The following is a 22,316-nucleotide window of genomic DNA, read 5'->3' on the forward strand; positions in this document are numbered from 1 at the left end:
GCTTATCTATCTCCGTTCATGACATATAAAATGCAATATTCCTAACATGCATATAGCATTATGCAATATTCGTAGCGGACAAATTTTTTTTTAGCAATACTATGCACCAAACTTATAATATCCCAAATAGTTAAATCGTAATCCAAGCATACTTAACAAAAATAAATATCCACGATTTCAGTACGAGTCTCAAAAGACTGTAATCTCAAAAACAAGGGAGGCCAGACTCCATATTTACATTACCAAAATATATTATTGAGGAAATTTGTCGAGTAACTCGACTAACGAGACTAGAATACTATCCAAAAACTAACTATGGAAGTTGTAAGCTCTGCATCGTGTCTGTGGTGTCTAGTCAACCTCCTTCAATCTACCAACGTCCGCTCCCTACTCTAAACCTGACACATCACCGGTAATTCGGGGGGAATGGTAGTTGAGACTACCATGGTGAGATTTGATTACAAATCTCAGTAAGTTAACAGGAAACTCACACACAGGTTAATGATGTATGCATGGCAGTAAAGGCATAAATGCATAATTAAAGTCATAAGTAAGCATAGCATAACTTGACATATAGCATGTCATAACTGACATAAACTGAACTAAACTTGACTTGACATGACATGAACCTGAACTTAAAATATAACATGGGCTAGCAACATAACATGAACGTGAACTTAAAATATAACATGGACTTGAATCATAGCATGAATATGAACATACATAACATAAACATGAAATTGAATTTAACATAAACATGAGCATAACATGACATAAACGTGAACTTGAAACATAATGTAAACATGAACAGGACATAACATGAACGTGAACTTGAACATAACATGTACGTGAATATAACATGACATGAACGTGAACTTGAAATACAACGTGAACATGAACATAACATAACATGATATGAACATGAACTTGAAACTTAACGTGAACTTGAACATAACATGTACGTGAATATAACATGACTTGATCTAAAACTTAGTCTTATCTCATGGGGTTACCATGATCGCTTATTCTTAATTTCTTAACATAAACTCTAACTATTGTTCAATTGACTTAATTAATAACGTGACCATATGGGTGCTACATGGGTCCCATTGAGCCGTGTGTCCCTACCGATTATTGCATCACAACACAGGTATCTACACCAATTGTGAGTGTGTTAATAAGTACTCTATAGTTGTTGTGGCTCCACGTATTCTGTGTGTCACAATTGCTGTGTCTCACGTACTATATACTCTACAGTTGTTGTGGCCCCATACTTCATGCTCCACAGTTGTTATGGCCCCATACTTCATGCTTCACAATTGTTGTGGCCTCATGAATTGTTTGTGCTACACTTGCTGTGAACACACATAAAATAAAATATGGACCAACTAGTTAGGCCTCATTCGCAACTTGTTGACTTTAGTTCATCAACTCAGAAAATTTCACACCTATTTAGACACTCCAGCGTGAACAAAAGAGTTCTACTAGGATATTACCATATCCTATCACTTAGGGTCATGATTAACATGAATAACTCAACATGAACGTGATCTGAAATTTGACTTAACATAAACTTGATCTGACTTCGTTACTTAACATGACATACTTGCAAAAGTGAATATTACATGATATGACAGACATGTAATATATGACATACTTAACATGTCATACTTATAGGATATAGCAATACGTGACAGAATAAATTATGTAACAGATAAATATTCTTGATAGAATAAATCGTGCATAAAAGATAAACATATAATGACGTGACATGACATAGCATATATGATAATATACATAAATTGTAGTTCTCTTACCCATCATACATACACAGAAAACTAATAGTAATTTAGAAGCTAACTTACCTCAATCGTCTCGTTCTACGAGAATAAAGTGAGAAACATGAAAAACTGTAAGAGTGTATTCTAAAAGTTAGAAATTTAATTAATAACAATTAGAAATGTGTAAAACAGACAATTTAGAGTAAAATTATCATTTTACCCTCTACATATGGAAAAATGACTATTTTACCTATAACTTAAGGATTTCACATCCTAACTCCAAAAATTTTCAAAATTTACATTCCTTATGTAAATTTCGTCCTAAACTCAAATATCAACTCAGAAAAATTTAAAACAAATCACAACTAAGAAAAATACACTATGGCCGAAACATCCATAGGCCATTTCTCTTGATTTTTGTTGCAATTCCTTCTAACTTCAAAACTCATACTTAAACCAAAATTTTGCAACAAGGATCTTCCTATTCTAAGTTTAAAACCATACTTAAAATATCCATTTAGAAAAAACTAATAATCAACACCAAACTTTTTTGTAAAAAAGATCCAAACACTTGAATCACAAGCTTTGACCCTAAATCAAAACATCTCCAAGAATTCCAAAAATCAAATCTTACTTCTACCATATTCATAACATCATCCTAATATCAACCATGCTTTAAATCATCATATTAAAGTCACCAAAATCACAAAATAACACTTGGAGGTTTTGGTTTTACACTTAGTCCGAAAACAAAAACTTTTTCCTCAACTAGCTTTGATAAATCTCATGATCAATGGCTTAAGAAAGTGAGATCTTCGAAATAAAGCATCACATGGTTTAAAATGTGTCCTAAAGAATATCCAACCATAAAACTTAAAATCACATGGCTAAAAATCAATTAAACATGGATCTAATCCAAAAACATCAAATCTTAGGCCAAACCGAAATCCTCTTGCATAGAAAAATCATATCTTTGAAACTAATACTAAATATCTTCAAAATAATATTCTAACATGAAAATAAGAGACTTAGGATCATCATATAAAAATATCAAAGCCTTTAGAGTAAGATCAAATCTCGAAATATTCAAACTTTCTCCAAATAAAAACTATTTTACCACTTACAGTTTTCAAATTTCTAGATCTAAGAAAATCTATCATCAAAAGCTTTAGTCATGCAAAAAAACCTCAATGAACACTCTTAAAAACATGCTAAAAACACTCCATAAAATTTTTGAACCAAAATATATCCATTAGCTTGGTCAAAAACTCCAAAACATAACATACTCTCCAGTTTCACGCCCAGAATGATATTTCCATGGTTAAAAATACTTTTGACCAAACAAATGACCATGTAATGATACGAATAATATATCTACGGATATACTCAAAGAGGGAAAACTTTTATGAAGGAGTCATTGTGTTAAAATACTTACAAAAGGTCGAAAATCTCCACGCAAAAAGACCCAAAAATCTGCCTGAGAGAGCTCTTTTGTGTTTCTCTCTAAGAACGAGGTGAAGAAGTGATCAAAGGGAAATAAGTGTGTCTTACACAACTCTATAATTATGGAGGGGGAAGATATGAGCTCGAATGAACCTTGTTTTGAGGTGGCTATGTGACATAAAGTGAAGAATAGTGAAGGGAAAGGTCTGCCTGCAGAAGCTGTGAGGTATGGAGGTTGATGAGGTGGGTTTCTCCATCTCATTAAGGCACTATTGGGTGTAGCCAAGGGCAGTGGATGGTTTTCCATGTGGGAGAGAAAATTTCTTTAAGAACCTTTGCCAAGGCGGACAAATTCGTGGGCTTTGGTGGGTCTCAACCATGTGGGCTTCAATTTGGGGTTTAAAGGGGGTTTAGTTAGGGTTTCAGATGCTATCAAGCCCAAATCTAATTTTTCTTGGCCCAATCAAATTTTCAAGATTTAAAATGTTGGATAATGATGTCATAATAAGGATTTGAAAGGTTAATAGCATGTGGAAGTGATTTAATCAAGTGATTAAACACAATGCTAGAAATTGGATCAAAAAGGGTTTGAAGGCCAATTCAGGGTTTGGGGAAATTGTTTAGGGTTTTGGTTTTAACTAAGCTTTTGGGGTTTCAATTGGATTTAAACCATTTAGGATTTCACTAGGGTTGAAACCCTCTTTGATTTGGCTCAATTTGGTTGATCAGATGAAAAAAAGTTTTGCTTAGGTTGCATGATCTCATACATTGATTTCCTTCACAAATCCATCTAATGGTTCCTCTTTGTACAAAGTGTCTAATACTATTCACTATGTGTGGTTAAGATATTGCCAAGTGTCTTAATAAAACTTTTCTAACCTAATTTGGACATTTCACACTATGATTTTAAAAACACTACACTTAGTACGCTTATCGAGGTTTCTATTCACTCACAAAAAAATGCGTAATAAACTTAATACTAAAAAATTCTAAATATTCATATTAACCTACAGTGAAAATCGTTTACCAAAACTCAACCCCTAAGTGCTCCTAAAAATAATTTTACAGTTTCGAACAGATAGTTCATCCGAAATTATGAAAATGTATTATTGCATCATAAAATCCTAAATAAACAAATGAGTCTAGTGGCATAGACCAAAACGTATTCTAACACTTCCAACTACCTCAAATAATTAAAATTTACATTTCTACCACCATAGTGAGTGATAACACTGACTATGATGACAAACTGAAACCTTTGCAATTATTTGATTCTTGAAAACTTACAGAGTTTTCACGAGTTTCCTAAAGTCGATAGAAATTCTACCATTGAATTTCCAGCGGGCTGTTACACTTAGGAAACATACACCCCATGCCACCCAAGTGCCTAGAGAAAGGGATGAGTCACCTAGGAAAGAAACTCACACACCCACCAAGGTTCTAGAACCAAGATCTTTGTGGGATTTGAGGAAGCAAGAGAGGAAGTGGGTGGCTAGGTCTAAGAGCCTCACACACGCCTCTTGGCACTTGGCAAGCATGCACACACCCACTCTCTAAGAAAGATTTAGGGTTTGGCAAAAAGACCCTTACGCCCACGAGGTTCATTGAACCTAGCCCACATGTGAATCACATCCAATGGTCTTTTTGAGAATTGATGGAAGCCATGACACTTGTCCCATTTTCAGAAGGAAGCCCTTGAGGTTCCCAATGTGTAGGAAATGATAGAGAAGAGGGAAGGTTTTTTTGGTTTGAGCAAGAGAAGGTGACACATGGTAACCTCAGACAAGCCAACTTTTGAGTTTCTCTGTGTCTTAGGGAGATGAGGCTTGGAGGACTATAAAAAGGGAGGAGGCCAATGCCCAAGGGTCTTTTGGGCCATTTAAGTTTTCATTTTCTATCTCTCCATTCTCTTTTGCTCTCACACATCCACTCAAGGAAAAAGCTTGCCTATTCACTTTCTCATCCCTTCACTTTCTCTCCAACCAAAAATCATTCCTACCACTGATCATTTCTCTAAGTCACAAGCAAGAAAGTGAGATAGGAGCCAAGATATCAAGGGAGGAGCAAACGGTACAACCCTAACTCCCACTATACACACACACCCATGCACATGTTCAAAACACAAAGGTGCTAATCTCAAAGGGTCAGATCCAAGAGAAACCATCCACCACACACCTATGAATCTCGACCATGAAGAACATCACACCTATGCCATGCACATAGCCACACGCCCAAGACCTAACCTAGGTCAAGGAAAAAGCACGACCTAGGGCCTCTAGGCTGAATGCTTAGCATGCCACTATGAGCAAGAAACCCTAGCAGCTCCACACACACATCGGATTAGGTTTATACTTTCATGATTCTAATTAGTTAACGAATCATTTACCGTTTGCTTGATCATACTATGTTGCTTTAGACTTCGAAAGTGGAATCTCAACCTACCTTAGATAATATTCGCATATTTATTGTGTGAACTTTGCATTTCGGTTGATTATTTGTATGCTTGTTGTTGATAATAATCTTCTTGATTATAATAAGATTTACATGATGAACTTGCCATGCTTATTGCTAATAATGTTTTCAAATTGTCTTGGTTTAAGTTGTTGAATATAACATGTTGGCATAAGTTCAAATGATTCGGCTATGACTATATGAATATGCTTCGATTTGAATTATGTTTCTCTACTCGGTATACAATGAGTGTTTTTGTACATATTGTGAATTGTGTATTCAAATGTTCTAATATTTTCAAGCCATAACATGAAATGTACAACGTTGGATTTCATGGTTGCATGACTCACGGCATTCATATGTTCATATGGTCCATGAAAGGAAAAGTGTTATAAGTCTCATATCACGTGCATTTGGTTTACAAAGTTTTTTCAAAGAAAAGACTCTATACATGTTTTATCCCGACCCCAAATGCTAGGGCGGGGGAATGATCTATTGGAACTCCTCTACCCAATCTGGGTGCCTAAAAATAGAGTGGTAGCCTCTGGATCTCTGAAGTACAATCGACAAATCTTTAATGGATCCTTGTGGAAAGAATACCAAAGTGGGGTGCAACACATGGAAGGTGCGCTGAAGGCATTACAATCTACCGTACCATATTGTAAATATGGTGAAGGTGTTACAAACTAATGTATCATATTGTATATGCTATGAAGGCAAAATATGTGAACTGCCATATAAGATAAAGATTATGAGGTAGTCACCAAGGTCGAGTGGTATATTGGTTGATGCGATAACTAGCAGGGAACACACGGTGCATAGGGGAGTCGTGAGGTATCAACTATATGATATGTGAAATAAACAAGTCCATAAGCTCAAATGATATGTTAGTTTATGAATCAAGATGAAAAGATGAAAAATGCATTTATTTGAAAAGTCAAAAGATTTCCGCTCCAAGTTGTTTATGAAAATCAAAGTTGCATAAGTCAAGTTTTATGTCAAAATACATGTTCATGCATTCATTTATGGTTTGCTCTTATATACTTATGTTATCTGCTGTATGTTGCATATTTACTTACTGAGATTTCTTGAAATCTCATTGTGGTAGTTTCCACTACCATTCTCCACCCGAAATGGTAGAAGTTATTATAGAACAACAAGAGACCGATCATGAGGAAACGTAAGAGGCCAACTTCCTGGATAGTCAAGGAGGTCCTGAGGAGTCATGAAAGCTCGTTGGAGGCATCCCTAGTGGACAGGCTGGAAGCTACCAACCAATTTATCACTGAAGTGCTATAGCTCTTCGAAGAGTTATAAAGAATTTTGAATAAAGACAAGGCTGAATAGGGATGGCCTTGTAAGATTGGCATTTTCGGAAGGGACCGTGGAAGTAGTAGTTGAAAAAGAATCAATTTGGGTTTTGTTATTACTTTAATGGTCCCTTGTTTTTGGGAGACTTTGAAAACAATGTTTCTTTTGGAGTACTTGATTAGAATTTAAAACTTTTGGGATATTTAACTACGGTACCATGTTATTACAATTACCACCAATCTTATGTAGTTTATAAAAGATTTTCGCTGCGACTTATGGCATGCTGCTAGATCATTAGGTGCATTGCATCTTATCTGTCATAAGCGACAAGTATGTAGGCTTGAGTTACATGTCCCAACTCTTCAGCCACCTTCCAACTCCAAACGGGGGTTGGGGGTGTCACACATGGGGCCAATAGTAACCCCCCTCATGACCTTTCTCGCCAAAGTTTTCCCACACTCTTTCATGTACCTCCGCTAGGACATATTGGACTTCCTATGGGGAGACGCACCTCAATAAGGGGGTCGAGAAATCCTACTTAAAGAGTTCCTTTAATCCAAGTGAACCTTGCAACCCTTCTTTTGATTTTCCTTGCCTCTTCCTTTTCTACTGGGAGCTCTCTAGTATGTACTTCACCACCTCTTTAGCTCACTTTGATTCTCTTGGTCCCATCTCGATGAACTTGGTCCTTGACTTCCACCACTTTGCTTTCCACTTCCGATTGTAGGGCAGATTCCTCCATCCCTGAAGCTATTGGTGCTAGTTTGTCTACTCTGCTATTTCCTCTCTTAGTATTTATTTGTTGCTGAAGTGACAAAACTGGTCATGCTTCTCCCATACTAGCTATAAGTACTTCCAATGGATGTTTTTCAATAAAAGTGCTTACCATTTGCATAAATAGCTACTGACTTTGTCTGTCGAGGAATCTTCTATGTAAGGATTGTGTGAGGTGTTTTAGATGAGAATTTGGTCATTGCAAGTTACCAATGCTGTTATGGTTTTTATTTGGCTTGCTTGTATTGATGCTCTACCAATAGAAATGAATTTATATATATATATATATATATATATATCTATATATATATATAAGTAAAAATAAGAAAAAAAACATCATCATAGATCCTGTGTGCCCAATCTGTTTGCAAAAGCAGCAAACCCCGGGTCATATTCTTTGGACTTGTCCTTTAGGACATGATGTTTGGCTTCTTCATCCTAGGGCTCTTCAGAAAGCTGCAGTCACAACAACTGACTTTGGTCTCATTGTTGAACAAATGAATATGACGTTGGAGCATAAAGTTTTGGAGTGTTTGTTGTCATTGCTCGATATATAACTTTGGCATAGGAGAAACTCCCCGATCCATTAGGGCAATTTTACACCTCAACTCTCTTTGGTAATGTTATAATGCCTCTGAGGATTATCTGCAAGCCATGCTAACCTCAACTGTGGTTAGACCATTAATACATCTTACAACATTACATTGGGAAGTGCCCCTCCTACTTGGATTAAGGTTAATTAGGATGTTGCTATCCAAGCTAATTGCAACCAAATTGGTATAGGGGTGATCATTCGAGATTGTGATGGTGCTATTATTGCTAGTTTGATGCAACCATTAATTTTTTGTGTTGAACCATTAATTATTGAAGCTAGGGGATTGCTGGCTGCTGCTATTTTCTGTCTTGATCTTGGGCTGCATTCATTACTTTTTTAGGGTGATTCACTTCAGGTTGTACACGGTGCATTATCAAAGATACAGAATTGGTTGTATCCTCTCAGATTTTCATAATTTACTGGCTCTTGCTGGAGAATTCAACATATAAAAAGGGAGCTTAATGGTGTAGCACATAAACTTGCTAGAGAAGCTGTGCTTCTTGGTGGATTACGATTCTCCTTGTGTTTCTTCTCTTATTATGGCTGAGGGCCAGCTCTGTGCTTAATATATGAACGTCACTTTAGTTTTAAAAAAAAAAAAAACTCAGCGGTCTTGCATTCAAAACCTTCTTTTGATGGTCACTTTGTTGGTCCTTCAATGAACATAGGTATGGACCAATGTTAATGGGATATTTTGTTGGCGTTCCAGACAATGTGGGCACCCTGAATGCACAACTGAAAAAGACTATAAATGAAGACCTTTTTTTACTATGAAAGCATCTTCGAAGACATGAAGAAATTCTTATAAGTTTGGTCTGATTGGAAGGTGTAATTTGTACATAAAAATAAAAATACAGTAGCACATATCTTAATAAAAGCAACCATACACTTAGATGTTAAGAAAGCCTGGATAGAAGAGGCTCTTGAATTTATATTGAGCTGTTTAGAAAAAGACAGTTTGTAATGAGTGATTATTGAAGATCAGTGAAATTGGCATTGCTTACCTCAAAAAATTAAAAAAATAAAATAAAATAAAACGGTATGCTATGGAACCCTGATTGCATTTTGTTACCATCCGAACTTTACTTTGTCACCATACCCAAATTACTAGACGTTTGATCAGATGTGTGTGTATGATTTTTTTTTTTTTGGGGGGGGGGGGGGGGGGGGGGGTGTTTGTTAAAAGTAAACGAAAGGAAAGGAATATTTCGCAACACAACGGAGAACTGTTTCCCCATCGCAGAATAAGGAATAATAGTAATTACAGTATAATTTTCTATAATTTATAGTCTTGTAGTTCACGTGCTCAATTCTATATATATAATTTCTACCCGTCACCCGTCACCGACCACATCTCTTGAACTGTGATTCAAAAGCAAAAACTTGTTATTGTGGAATCTACCATGTAATGAAGTATCCATTATAAGAAGTAAAAACAAAGAGCACCAGAACTCGTTTTCCACGCAGAAAGAGCTAGAAGACAGGTGGCATGAATTAATATTGTATTAATGAATCTACCAAACACGTGGGTTCAAAATCAACATTTTAGATGTATTTTTTAAGTTAAAAAATAATTTATAGTACCCAAAACTCTCGTGCATCCTGTTCAAAGAAAGTACGAGAAAAAAAAAAAATTAGAATCCAACAAAAGAAAAATTCACTTTTTCAAACGAATTATATATTTTTAAAAAGAAATAGGAAAAATTTATATACATTACTTTTTTTTTTTATAATTTGAGTACCTTTGACTTGAGACCCAAATTTAAATGCTGACAAGTGTAAAATTTTTTTTATGTATTTTTAAAATACTTTTAAATATTATTTTTAAAAAGTAAAATTTATAATATTAATAAAAATTACTTACCTAAAAATTAAGTAAAAAATTTTAAAAAATAAATTAAGATAAATACTCGAAACCCATTATCATTCTCGTGTAGGTATACCGTCACACAAGAGAGCATGTGATGGGTGGTATCCCACGAGTTCAGTCTGCGTCCTGGAAAGTGACGCATGGGCCAACTCATGACCCAAGTTATAAAAATAATTGGATTATGCCTTTTTCATGATACATCCACGCGAACAACGTGGCGGAATCACCTGCAAACGTCACGTTAATAATTATAAGGAAAAAAAAAATTATTTTTTTAATAATAAAATTTATTTAATTTTAAACCACTACATTGCGTTAACGAATTTTACAATTATATGTATTATTATTTTTTTATAAAAAAATATAGTTGCAAACATAATTATACATTAATCTGTGTATTAATATGATGTGATTGGTTAAAAAGTAGATTTTATTAAAAATAGTATTAATTTAAATTTTAAGTATGAATGAATCAGTATTGATAAACAGATTAATACGCGACCGTGCTTGTATATAATAAAACTCTTCTTTTATAATAACTGTTCATTTTTTTCCAATCCTTTTTAATCCCATATTGTTTTCCCATTCTGAATTAATTAATATTTTTTTTTTTAGTTCTATTTCCTTTCGAATCGATAACAATAATAGTGTGAAATTGCATTTATACTCGTTAGATCGTAAGAAGAGAGTTTTATTGCATATAATTATTGTTGTATATTTTTTTTATATATTTTACTCATATGATTAGATAAAATAATTATTTTATATTAAAAAAATAATTCAATTAATCAGTGCGTAAGAAATATCAAAAGTGACTGCATATATAATTTTTAATAAAAAGAAAAAATCAAGATAAATTGTACAAAAGGTGAAAAAATTAGAATTTGAGCCTTTTTTTTCCCAATAATCCTAATTACTTGCGGTAGAATTATAATAATGCTATATATAGTCGTGAAGTGTGCAAGTGTCATGTAGTGGTTTTGAAAAAGTGTGTGATCCACAATTAAAAAATTAACTAATTTTTTTTAAATGGATCCGATATTTATTCATTTTTTTAAAGTGACTGAATAGCACTTACACACTTAAGAATGTAAATATAATTTATCCATAAACTATATTGGACATTTTACATTGGCCGTCCACAGATAAGAAAACAGATAAAGAAAAAGGTCCACAATCAAAACATTTATTGATAGAAATATAAAATATAATAGTAATTGAAATGAAGGAAATTAGTAGGAGGATTTGAGAGAGCGAGACTTCAATGCCTACATTTTTACTACTCTCAATAGTAATTGAATACAAAACATAAGTTTCTATTTACAGTAAGATTACATGAAAATGAAAAAAGATAATATTTATGAAAATCAAATCAAGAAATTTGACAAGTATAATATCAAATCACTTTGTTACGATAATATTTCTAGTATTTATAACTTCAATGTATATTTGAATATAGATGAACAACTGGAATGTGAAAAGATTGTGCATACCTTTAAACCTCTTAACATCAAATATCAGTCTTACCTTTTCCCATTCGGCTAACATATCCATTGAATTTCTTGAATGATGATAAAAATTATATATATATATATATATATATATATGGCTATAGTTTTACTCATTACACACTCGGTTAATGCCATACACCACACTATCATTTCACTTGCATTCCAGTATATATGATGTGGCATATTTATCACCATTTATTGATAAAGAAGCATGCAATAAATGATTATTCAATGGTAGTAAATGTGCCACATCTTTGATGTAAACCTGCGGAATTGGAATCTATTGAACCCATAATCAATTTGAAAACTCGCATAAGAAAGTCAAAATCAAGTCAATTGGATGGAGAATCTAGACTCGTTGGAAACTCGTTTCAAGAACCTAAATTATATTAAAATCTAGACTCGTTGAAAATCTCATCTCAAGAACCCAGATTATAAGGAGGAACGCCACAAAAATTATGATTTAGCTTTGAAAAGTTTAAAAGTTTAATAAGAACAAGAGGATACAACTCAACTCATAATAAAAATTCAATAATGTCTAACTTGAAGTGGGCAGCTATAAGATGTTTAAACACTCTCCAACAAAAGTAACTCTAGGCCAAAAATAAGGCCCCTTTCAAAAAATACCCTTAAGTGAACAGTTCGGTGCTATGGTACCATAAATAGTGTCGTGCTATAGTAACTCCTTAAAACCTTAGTTTAACATTTCCCAATATGCCCTTAAGTAATTCTCATAATAAATCCAATTATTCTAAACTAATAAAATAAGTCCTTTAACTGGATTAACTAAGTTGAAAGCCTTCAAGTCATGTTACATTGTTGCTCTCTTCCATAGCTTGTAAAAATTGATTAAAATTGGTTTTTCTTCCTTCAAGTCCATCTTGAGTGTTGGACTCTTGCTAGTTTCATCCCAAGTGGATTGTACCAATCATTACATTGTCTCATTGATTTTCTTGGCTCTTGATCTTGTAATTGACCTATCTGAAACTTGTAATGGATCTTTAAAACTATGTCCATCTTGATACCCACCAATCTTACTTAATAAAATGTAAGTGAGATGATAGTATAGTATATAGAATTTTTCTTACACTCACATACGTAAAGAGCACAACATAAAGAATTGTGACAATGATAACCTTTATATAATGAACACTTCATTCCATGTATTATATTACAAGATATGTAAGTGAGTACTTTATGACCAATCAATTATTTAGAAATGAACTACCAAATATTAGCCATTCGGGTCTAAGCTTATCATGTTTCTATCTGAAAGGATAAACTCGATATTTTATGTGCACCATCAAATCTTTATTCTCCGAGAAACATAACTTATGTCTATAGGAAAACTAGAGAGAAACCAAACCGCTAAGAGGAGATTTAGATAGTGAGTTGAGATGAAAGTTAAAAGTTAAATAAAATATTATTTGAATATTATTTTTAAATATTATTATTATTTTAAAATTTAAAAAAATTAAATTATTTATTATATTTTATATAAGAATTTGAGAATATTATAATAATTAAATGAGATGAATTGAGATGAGTTGAAAAATCTTTTGTATCCAAATCTGGCCTAATTGAGTTAATATGTAGACTTTATGTTCCACATGATATATATTCTTTACAATATCGGTAGATCGACCTTTAGTCATATAGAGTCGGCATTCAGATCCTTAATGGACGCATTGACTTTGAAAGTTCACTCCATAATGAGACACCTTACCTTACGTGGATATGCATTATTTTGCCCTTTTGTTCAAGGTCCCATTTAGTTTTAAAAATGGTCTAAACTCATTCCATATCATCTCGAACACCATTTAAACATTAATACTTTTCAATTTTTAATTTTTAAATTTTTATCTAATCATTACAACTTTCTCAAACTTCTAAACCGAACAAAAAAAAAAAAAATTAATTCTACTTTTTCAAATTTTAAAACAAAATTAATATTAAAAATTTATATTCTAACAAGTTCAACTTTTTCTCTATCCATTCCCAAAATCCTATAGGACATCTTAATTCAAACAAATTTATTACTATTCAGAGATTTCGTATCTCATCTCATTTGTATAACAAAACGAGGCCTTAATATTATTTTAGTAGAAAAACTTTACAAATCTCCCTCTGTTATTGACAATCTTGAGAATATTCACCATACTTCCTGTTTAACAAAGTCACAGTAGGCTATAAACTAATTTCTTTCCTTTTCAGGCATAATATCCATATTTCTTAGAATAAAGGAAAGAAAATGTATTGCAAGAAAGTAAAGAGAAAAACATAGTTGTGGAGAGGAAAAATGTATTTTCGTATCGTATTTCTTGTGTATACTTTACATGAATCAAACCTCTATTTATACACATGCATTGATAACTAACTAACACAACTGACTTGTACACATGTAACTCTACTTATTTGTATCACATTTTGACTAATAATTAATACTCCCCCTCATAATAGAGTGTAAATGTTAATAACACCCATCTTGAAAAGAATATTAGAGAAAAGAATGTAGCCAAGAGGCATAGTCAAAATATTTGCCAGCTGGTCAATTGAGGAAACATGTAATATTTTCATAGTGTTTGCCAATAGTTTTTCTCTAATAATATGACAATCAATGTCAATGTGTTTTGTACGTTCATAAAAATTGGGTTGGTTACTATGTGGATGGCAGCCTCATTATCACAAAAAGCATAACTGGTTTGCAATGTGGTACAAATAAATCTTTTAGCAAGTGTTGCAACCAAGTAATTTCGCATGTTGTGGTTGCTATGGCACAATATTCAGCCTCTGCTGTAGACTAGACACTGTATTTTGCTTCTTGAATTTTCATGGAATGAGGAACTTTCCAAGAAACACACAAAAACTAGTAATGGATTTTCTAGTGTCTCTGCATGCAGACCAATCTGCATCACAAAAAGCCTTCAATTGTAAATAAATGTTGATGGGAAGAATAACCCTTGACCAGGGTTGCTTTTGATGTATCTCAGAACATGATGAGCAGTTAAAACTGAGTCTCCTTTGTTTTCTCTCGGGAAAAGAAGTGGAGGGAGTGAGTGAGTGAGGCACGTGAGACGGTTATAACGGCTGCAGGGGAATCAGGAGGTGGTGGCCAGGCCGTTGCTGAGTAGGCTCTGGAGGGGTACAATGGTTAGGGGACAGTACGAACTAGGCTGTTCACGGCGGAGAGGGAGGAAGTTTGTATCGGCAGTGGAAGAAGCATTCCTCGTGTGGAAAGTGATGGAGGACCTAGTAGAAAAATGGAAGGAGATGCGATTGTTAGATGAGGAGAAAGCTGCCATTGAGATTGATGATGAAATGCCGAGGGAGCTGCTACTCAAGGAACAAAGAACTCTCCTGGGGAAGTTTTGCTCGCCTAGACTGATAAGCAAGGAAGTTTTGGAAACCACTCTTGCAAAGGTGTGGAGGATTAGCAGGAGAGCACAATTTACAGAGGTTAGCCCGAATATCTTTACCTTAGTTTTTGACAATGTTGATGATAAGATGAGGGTGTGGGCGGGTAGACCCTGGTTATTTGATAACCAACTCCTGGTTTTGAAGGAGTATGTTGGAGATACACCTTTGAAACAAGTGGATTTCAACTCAGAAAGTTTCTGGGTGAGATTCCACAATATGCCCCTATCGTGTATGACAAAAAAGCGAGGAGAACAAATAGGGAGCTCAGTGGGAAAGGTGGAGAAGGTGGATGTGCAAGAGGATGGGAGTGGATGGGGGTGCTATCTGCGTGTCCAAATACACATGGATATCACCCAACCGATGGCTAGGGGCAGAACTTTGATAGTAAAAGGGCAGAAAATTTGGATTCCATTCAGCTATGAGAAAATGCCTAGAATTTGTTTCACCTGTGGATGTATTGAACACGGGAAGGAAGGGTGCAAAGGAGGAGGGGAAGCAGGAGGACAAGAAAACCAATATGGGCAATGGTTAAGGGCTGTGCAGGCACAAAGACTAAGAAGTTTCAGTACTATGCATAGAAGAGAGGAGGAGGGGAGTTGGTGGAGGAAGGAGAAGGAAAGTGGAGGTGAAACTGAGGAAGAGGGTAGTAAGGGAGGGGGGGAATCAGAGGATGGTAAAGGGGAGAGTGGGAATATGCAGAGTAGTGAGGGACGAGTGAAAGAAAGCTCTATGGTGAGGGAGGTGGGAAGGGACCTGAGTGATACGAGCAAAAATAGGGAGATGGGGCTGGTTGCTATAGAAGGAACAATTGAAGAGAGTTTTAGCTTGTTGCAGGAGGTATCTGTCCAGTATGAAAAAGGGGCTGAAAATGTAGTAAATTTAATTGAGGAAGAAGCAACCGTGGGTGAGGGGGGTCTAGGTAAAAAGAAAGGAGTATGGAAGAGGAGAGCAAGGGCAAAAATTAAAACAGTAGGGGTTGGCATGGCAGAGAAAACTCAAAAAAAGAGGGGGGTGGGGGAGATGGAAAGTGAGATGGGGCTTAGGAGCCACAAGAAAGGAAAATGTGCAATAAAAGGAGAAGTTACTAAGGAAATGGTGGAGGCTGCGGGACAGCCCCACCAATCACCATGAAACTGTTAAGTTGGAACTGCCGAGGGTTGGGGAACCCTCGGACAGTTCAAGATCTCTGCTCTATGGCAGAGAGCAATAAACCCCAATTAGTTTTCATCATGGAAACGAAGATCAGAAAACAGAAAAGTGAAAGAATAAAAAGAAGGTTGGCATGCGAAGGCTGTTTTGTTGTGGAAGCTGTTGGGAAAGGGGGAGGTTTAATGTTGTTATGGGACTCAAATGTTGATGTAGAAATCATAAACTTTTCACAAAGACATATAAATGCTTGGGTAGGGGGTGATGGAGGGACTAGATGGTTTTTAACTTGCTTCTATGGTCCACCTGAAACAGTTAGAAGCAAAGAGGCTTGGTTGATGTTAAAAGCTATGAAACCGAGAGGGAATGAGGGGTGGCTTATAGTTGGAGATTTCAATGAGATTCTCACAAATGATGAGAAATGGGGTGGGAAGGTTAGACCCGAGAGTCAAATGGAATTGTTTAGAGAAGTTCTGAGGGAGGGCAACCTCAATGATTTGGGATGGAGGGGGGATAAGTATACTTGGAGCAATTCCCATACTGATGATACCTTCACAAAGGAAAGGCTAGATAGAGCAATAGCAAATCCTCAATGGAGAGATATATTCTCTGAGGTGTGGGTGGAGATTATGGTGGCAAGAACCTCTGACCACAAGCCTATCTTAGTACATCTAAACACACCGATCTATGGGAATGAGCCTCTGAAGAGAATGGGGTTTAAATACGAGGCCAGCTGGGCTCTAGATGAGGACTGTGGGGGGTTCCTGAGTGAAATTTGGAGGGGGAAGGAGGGGGAGCCTAGGAGCATTATAAACCTACTGAATTAGAGCAGAAGAGTCCTACAAAGCTGGAGCAAGCACATGAGACAGAGGGAGAGGAAAGAAATGGAAGAAAAAAAAAACAATTAAAAGTCTTACAAGCTGAAGAATGCAGCAGCAATGTGGAGGAACTCAGGAAGGTAACCTCAGAGATGAATGTACTGCTAGAAAAAGAAGACCTCAGGTGGAAGCAACGAGCAAAAAGGAATTGGTACAAGCATGGTGATAGAAATACCAAGTATTTCCATGCGTGTGCAAATCAAAGAAGGAAAAGAAACTGCATAAAAGAAGTGGAGGATGAGAATTGCAGAATGGTGAAAGGACACAAGGAGGTGGAGGCAGTTTTCAGAAACTATTTTGAGACTTTATTTCAATCCTCTCAGCCTGGAGTAGAGGAGATTGACAAATGCTTGCTAGGCATGAGTGGCAGAGTCACTAATGAGATGAATGACAGGCTGAAGAAGAAGTTTACAGAGATGGAAGTGACAGAAGCAGTGAAGCAAATGGCCCCTTTAAAGGCCCCAGGACCTGATGGTTTTGGGCCTTGTTTCTATCAAAATCACTGGGGCATTGTGTCAAGTGAAGTATGCAGAGCTGCGCTGGAAGTCCTAAATGGTAATTCTATAGATCCAAACCTCAATTACACCAACATAGTTCTGATCCCAAAAACAAACTCACCCAGGAAAGTAACCGAGTATAGGCCTATAAGTTTATGCAACGTCATGTACAAAATTGTTTCTAAAGCCATCTCCAACAGATTTAAGCATGTCTTAGCTGAGATAATATCACCTACCCAAAGTGCCTTCTTGCCTGGTAGATTAATAAATGACAACATCATGGTGGCATACGAGTTGTTGCACTCTATGAGAAAGAGGAAGAAGGGGAAAGTGGGGAGTATGGCTTTAAAATTAGACATGTCGAAGGCATACGATCGAGTGGAATGGGGCTTCTTGGAGGCAGTGATAGTAAAATTGGGCTTTTGTGAAAAATGGGTGGAGTTAGTGATGAAATGTGTTAAAACTGTTTCTTATTCAGTTTTAATAAATGGGGTGCCTAGTTGTAAATTCTGGCCTCAAAGGGGGTTGAGACAAGGTGACCCCCTATCACCATATCTGTTCCTTGTGTGTGCTGAAGGGTTAAGTAGCCTACTTGACTACTATGAGAAGAGAGCCTTCACAAGAAGGGTCTAAGTTGCTCGAAGGGGAACTAGCATAAATCATCTGCTCTTTGCGGATGACTGTATTTTATTTGGAAGAGCAAAGATTGAGGAGTGGAGGAAGATTCAAGAAGTTCTGCAGGTTTATGAGAGAGCGTCAGGGCAATTCCTCAATAAAGAAAAAACTTCTGTCTTCTTCAGTAGCAACACCAAGTATGCTGATAAGTAGGCTATTCAAGAAGCTGGCCAATCCTATGTGTGTGGAACATATGAGAAGTACTTGGGTCTCCCTGCTATGGTGGGGAGGTCAAAGTTTAATACTTTTAGAAGCATAAAAGAGAGGATTTGGAAGAAAATGCTTAATTGGAAGAATACTTTTTTATCACAGGCTGGAAAAGAAGTGTTAATCAAAGCTGTTCTCCAAGCAATTCCTACCTACACTATGGGAGTGTTCAAGTTACCCAACAGATTATGCAAGGATATTAATGTGATGCTCTCAAAATTCTGGTGGGGGAAGCAGAAGGAAGGGAAGGGAATTGTGTGGAGGAAGTGGGAAGGTTTGAGTGTGCAGAAAAGGTATGGGGGAATGGGGTTCAGAGACATAGAGAGCTTTAATACAGCCCTCCTTGCTAAACAAGGATGGAGGTTGATCAAATACCCATCCTCCTTGGCAGCAGTGATGTATAGAGAGAAATACTTCAAAAACAGAAGCTTCTTGGAGGCAAAACTGGGTGCTCAACCCTCATTAGTGTGGAGGAGTATCTGGTATGCCAGGAATCTGTTGAAAGAAGGTTTGAGATGGAGAGTGGGGGATGGGAAGGACATTAAAATATGGGGGTCAAAATGGTTACCAAAACCAATATCTTATGCTATCCAATCCCCAGAAAACCAGATGATGAAAGACTCTAAAGTAGATGAACTTATTAACACTCAGGAAGGGGAATGGGATGAAGTAAAAATTCGAAGTCTCTTTATAGAAGATGAAGCCGAGCTCATTCTAAGTATCCCTCTAAGCAGAGGCAACATGAAGGATAAGTTGATATGGGGTCCTTCCAAAAGAGGTGTTTTTTCAGTTCGTAGTGCTTATTTCCTGGACCTTGAGATAAAAGAGAGAAACAAAGGTGAAGGCTCCATTGAGAAGAAGACAGATGAGAGATAGAGGAGCATATGGGATCTTGAGGTACCAAATGCTACAAAACTGTTTCTCTGGAAAGCTGCTAGTAACCTGTTACCAACAAAAGAAAACCTGTATAAAAGGAGGGTGACAGAGGATATGGGGTGTCCTATCTGTGGGGCAGAAGTGGAGTCCATAATGCATGTGCTATGGGAGTGCCCTGCAACAAATGATATATGGGGACAGGATGAAAGTGGGGTAAAGAAATGGGATAGATTCGAGAAGGATTTCATGAGCATGTGGGGAAAGCTTATGAATAGAGTCCCAAAGAACCTATTGGAGGAAGTGGCTGTGTTGTTTAGAAAGGTATGGTTGAGGAGAAATGATTGGCTATTCGAGGGAAGAAAAGCCTGCCCAAGAAAAGAGATAATATCCATGAGGGCAGCCCTACAAGAGTTCAAAGACTTACAGGGTAATAATTCTAAGCAGGTAGCAGTTCAATCTGGTTTGACAGGAAGTTTGCAGTGGGAAAAACCTGCTCCAGACTATGTTAAGGTGAATTGGGATGCATCTACAGAGTTTAAACAGAACAGAATGGGGATAGGGATCATGATTCGAGATGAACATGGGGAGGCCTTGGTTGCAGTGTGTGATAGGAGAGAAAATGTGATGGATGCAGCTGTGGCAGAATGTGTAGCACTAAGGAAGGCAGTGGAACTTTGCATAGCTTTAAATATTCGGAGAGCTATTTTCGAAGGTGATGCAAAAGTAGTGGTGAAGGCTGTGCAGGAAGCTGAGGAAGACCTGCCATTGTTCAGTCCTATTGTTGAAGACATTAGAGTTTATTTTAGGAACAACCCCGAGTGGAGTATACAATTTGTATCTAGGAAAAAGAACACAGTAGCACATACTTTAGCAAAAAAAGCTCTAACTATAGAGGAAGAAACTATATGGATTGAGGATGTCCCGGTTTGTATAGAGGGATGTTTAAAGAATGACAAAGTTGTAAGAAGAGAAGATGAATGAAAAGTACTGAGGTATTATTTCAAAAAAAAAAAAAAAGAACATGATGAGCAGTTGCCAAAATGAACTTTAGTAGGATTTGCAACATACTGACTTAATATTTGATCAGAAAATGATAAGTCGGGTCTTGTAATGGTTAAGTACAGAAGTCTGTCCACTAATCTCCTATAAGAAAGTGGATTTGAGAGAGGCTTTCCTTTTGTTTTGGATAATCTCAAGTTTGAATCCATAGGAAAGGAGGCTGGTTTACATTCCAAATATCCTGAAGTAGACAATATCTTGAGGGCGTACTTCCTTTGTGAAACTGTAATGCCTTTTGTGGAACAAGCAATCTCAAGACCAAGGAAGTATTTCAAAGGTCCAAGGTCTTTGAACTTGAATTGAGAATGAAGGTACTTCTTTAAATCAGCTACAACATTATCCTCAATACCGGTGATGATGATATCATCTACATAAACCAGCAATGCAATGAAAGATTTATTTTTCTGTTGAGTGAACAAAGTGTGATCAGCTGAAGATTGGATAAAACCATAGGCTAGCAAGACAGAGGAAAACTTTGAGATTCACTATCTTGATAGAACCACTGTCTTGATGCTTACTTGAGGCCAAAAAAAGAATTATTCAATCTGTATACAAACAGAGGACTAGTAGAATTGATTTGAGTAGAAGGCAAAAACTCCCCCTGAGTAGATCATCCCTTCAAATTACAATGAAAGCCAGGAGGTAGAGACATGTACACCTCCTCTTCCAAGTCTCCATGCAAAAATGCATTATTGACATCCAGTAGGTGCAAAGAACAGTTCTTATATGCAGCTATGGCTAACAAAACTCGTACAGTGACTAACTTGGCAACTGGTGAAAATGTTTCCAAGTAGTCCAAACCTTTCTGTTGTCTATAGCCCTTAGCAACTAATCAGGCCTTGTATCTTTCCACAGAACCATTTGACTTACATTTAATCTTGTAAACCCACTTACATTCGACAGCTTGCTTGTTGGGAGGTAAGTGAGTTATAGTCCAAGTTTTATTATCACTGAAGACTTTAATTTCATTAGCCATGGCATCACACCATTGACTGTGTTGAATGGCATGTCTAAAAGATGTTGGTTCTTTTTGAGAAAAAATAGATAGTGTAAATGCTATACGAGAACAAGAAAGATTAGAATATGATAGAAAAGAAGAAATTGGATATTGAGTACCTGAGAGAGAGCTTTGCTCAAAGAATTAGATGATGAAGTGGCAGCTGGAATATTAACTAAATGGTAATGATAATTTGAAAAATATGTTGGGTTTTTGCGAGTTCTAGTGGATTTTCTAATCTTAGGCTGTGGAGTAGCAGAATTGGAATTTTGCTGAGAAGTAGTTGGGACTGAATTATTTGTGAGTTCATTTATGGAATTGGAAAAAGTATCAATAGGATCTGAAAGAGTATGATCTGAAAGAGTATTTTGAATAATCTAAGTTATAGGAGATGTGAATATATCAATAGGAATGAGATCATCTGTTTGGGGAACTAGTATGACTACTAACTTCGTAGAAAGATCATGACAAATTTTGAATGGAAATATAGATTCTCAAAAAATGAAATCTCTGGATAAGAAGATGGCATTGGTTTCTAAATCATAGACTTTGTATCCCTTGGTACCATAAGGATATCCAAGAAAAACACAAGGAGGAGCTCTAGGTGCAAATTTAGAACAATTATGAGATAAAGTTGATGCAAAGCAGAGACAACCAAATACTCTAAGATGAGATTAATTTGGTGGTTTTGAGAATAACATTTCATATGATGTTTTATTAGATAGTAGAGGAGAAGGAGTTCTATTTATTAAGTAAGCTGCTATGAGAACACAGTCATTCTAGAAAATAAGAGGTAAATTGGCATGGAATCAAAGAGATCTTGCCACA

General features: G+C 36.1%; 2 protein-coding genes across 2 annotated transcripts; both read left to right on the forward strand.

Moving 5' to 3' along the window:
• The first annotated feature begins 16,280 nt into the window (after window positions 1-16,280).
• LOC122306378 lies at window positions 16,281-17,126 on the forward strand. Its single transcript, XM_043118807.1, has one exon. It carries the CDS (start codon window positions 16,281-16,283, stop codon window positions 17,124-17,126), a length of 846 nt encoding a protein of 281 aa, XP_042974741.1.
• Window positions 17,127-17,269: 143 nt separating this feature from the next.
• Window positions 17,270-19,432, forward strand: LOC122306380. The gene is made up of 2 exons (XM_043118808.1): window positions 17,270-18,082; window positions 18,662-19,432. Exons 1-2 carry the CDS (start codon window positions 17,270-17,272, stop codon window positions 19,430-19,432), a joined length of 1,584 nt encoding a protein of 527 aa, XP_042974742.1.
• Window positions 19,433-22,316: the final 2,884 nt, after the last annotated feature.

This window comes from Carya illinoinensis, chromosome 4 (assembly GCF_018687715.1).
Source record: "Carya illinoinensis cultivar Pawnee chromosome 4, C.illinoinensisPawnee_v1, whole genome shotgun sequence".
Classification (NCBI taxonomy): domain Eukaryota; kingdom Viridiplantae; phylum Streptophyta; class Magnoliopsida; order Fagales; family Juglandaceae; genus Carya; species Carya illinoinensis.

Excerpts from the sequence above, each read along its gene's own strand:
- LOC122306378 (XM_043118807.1), top strand. The coding sequence starts at position 16,281 with ATGAAACTGTTAAGTTGGAACTGCCGAGGGTTGGGGAACCCTCGGACA.
- LOC122306380 (XM_043118808.1), top strand. The coding sequence starts at position 17,270 with ATGAATGTACTGCTAGAAAAAGAAGACCTCAGGTGGAAGCAACGAGCA. Across the intron at positions 18,083-18,661 it reads GCTTCTTGGAGGCAGTGATA|GCTGGAAAAGAAGTGTTAAT; the intron begins GTAAAATTGGGC and ends TTTTTATCACAG.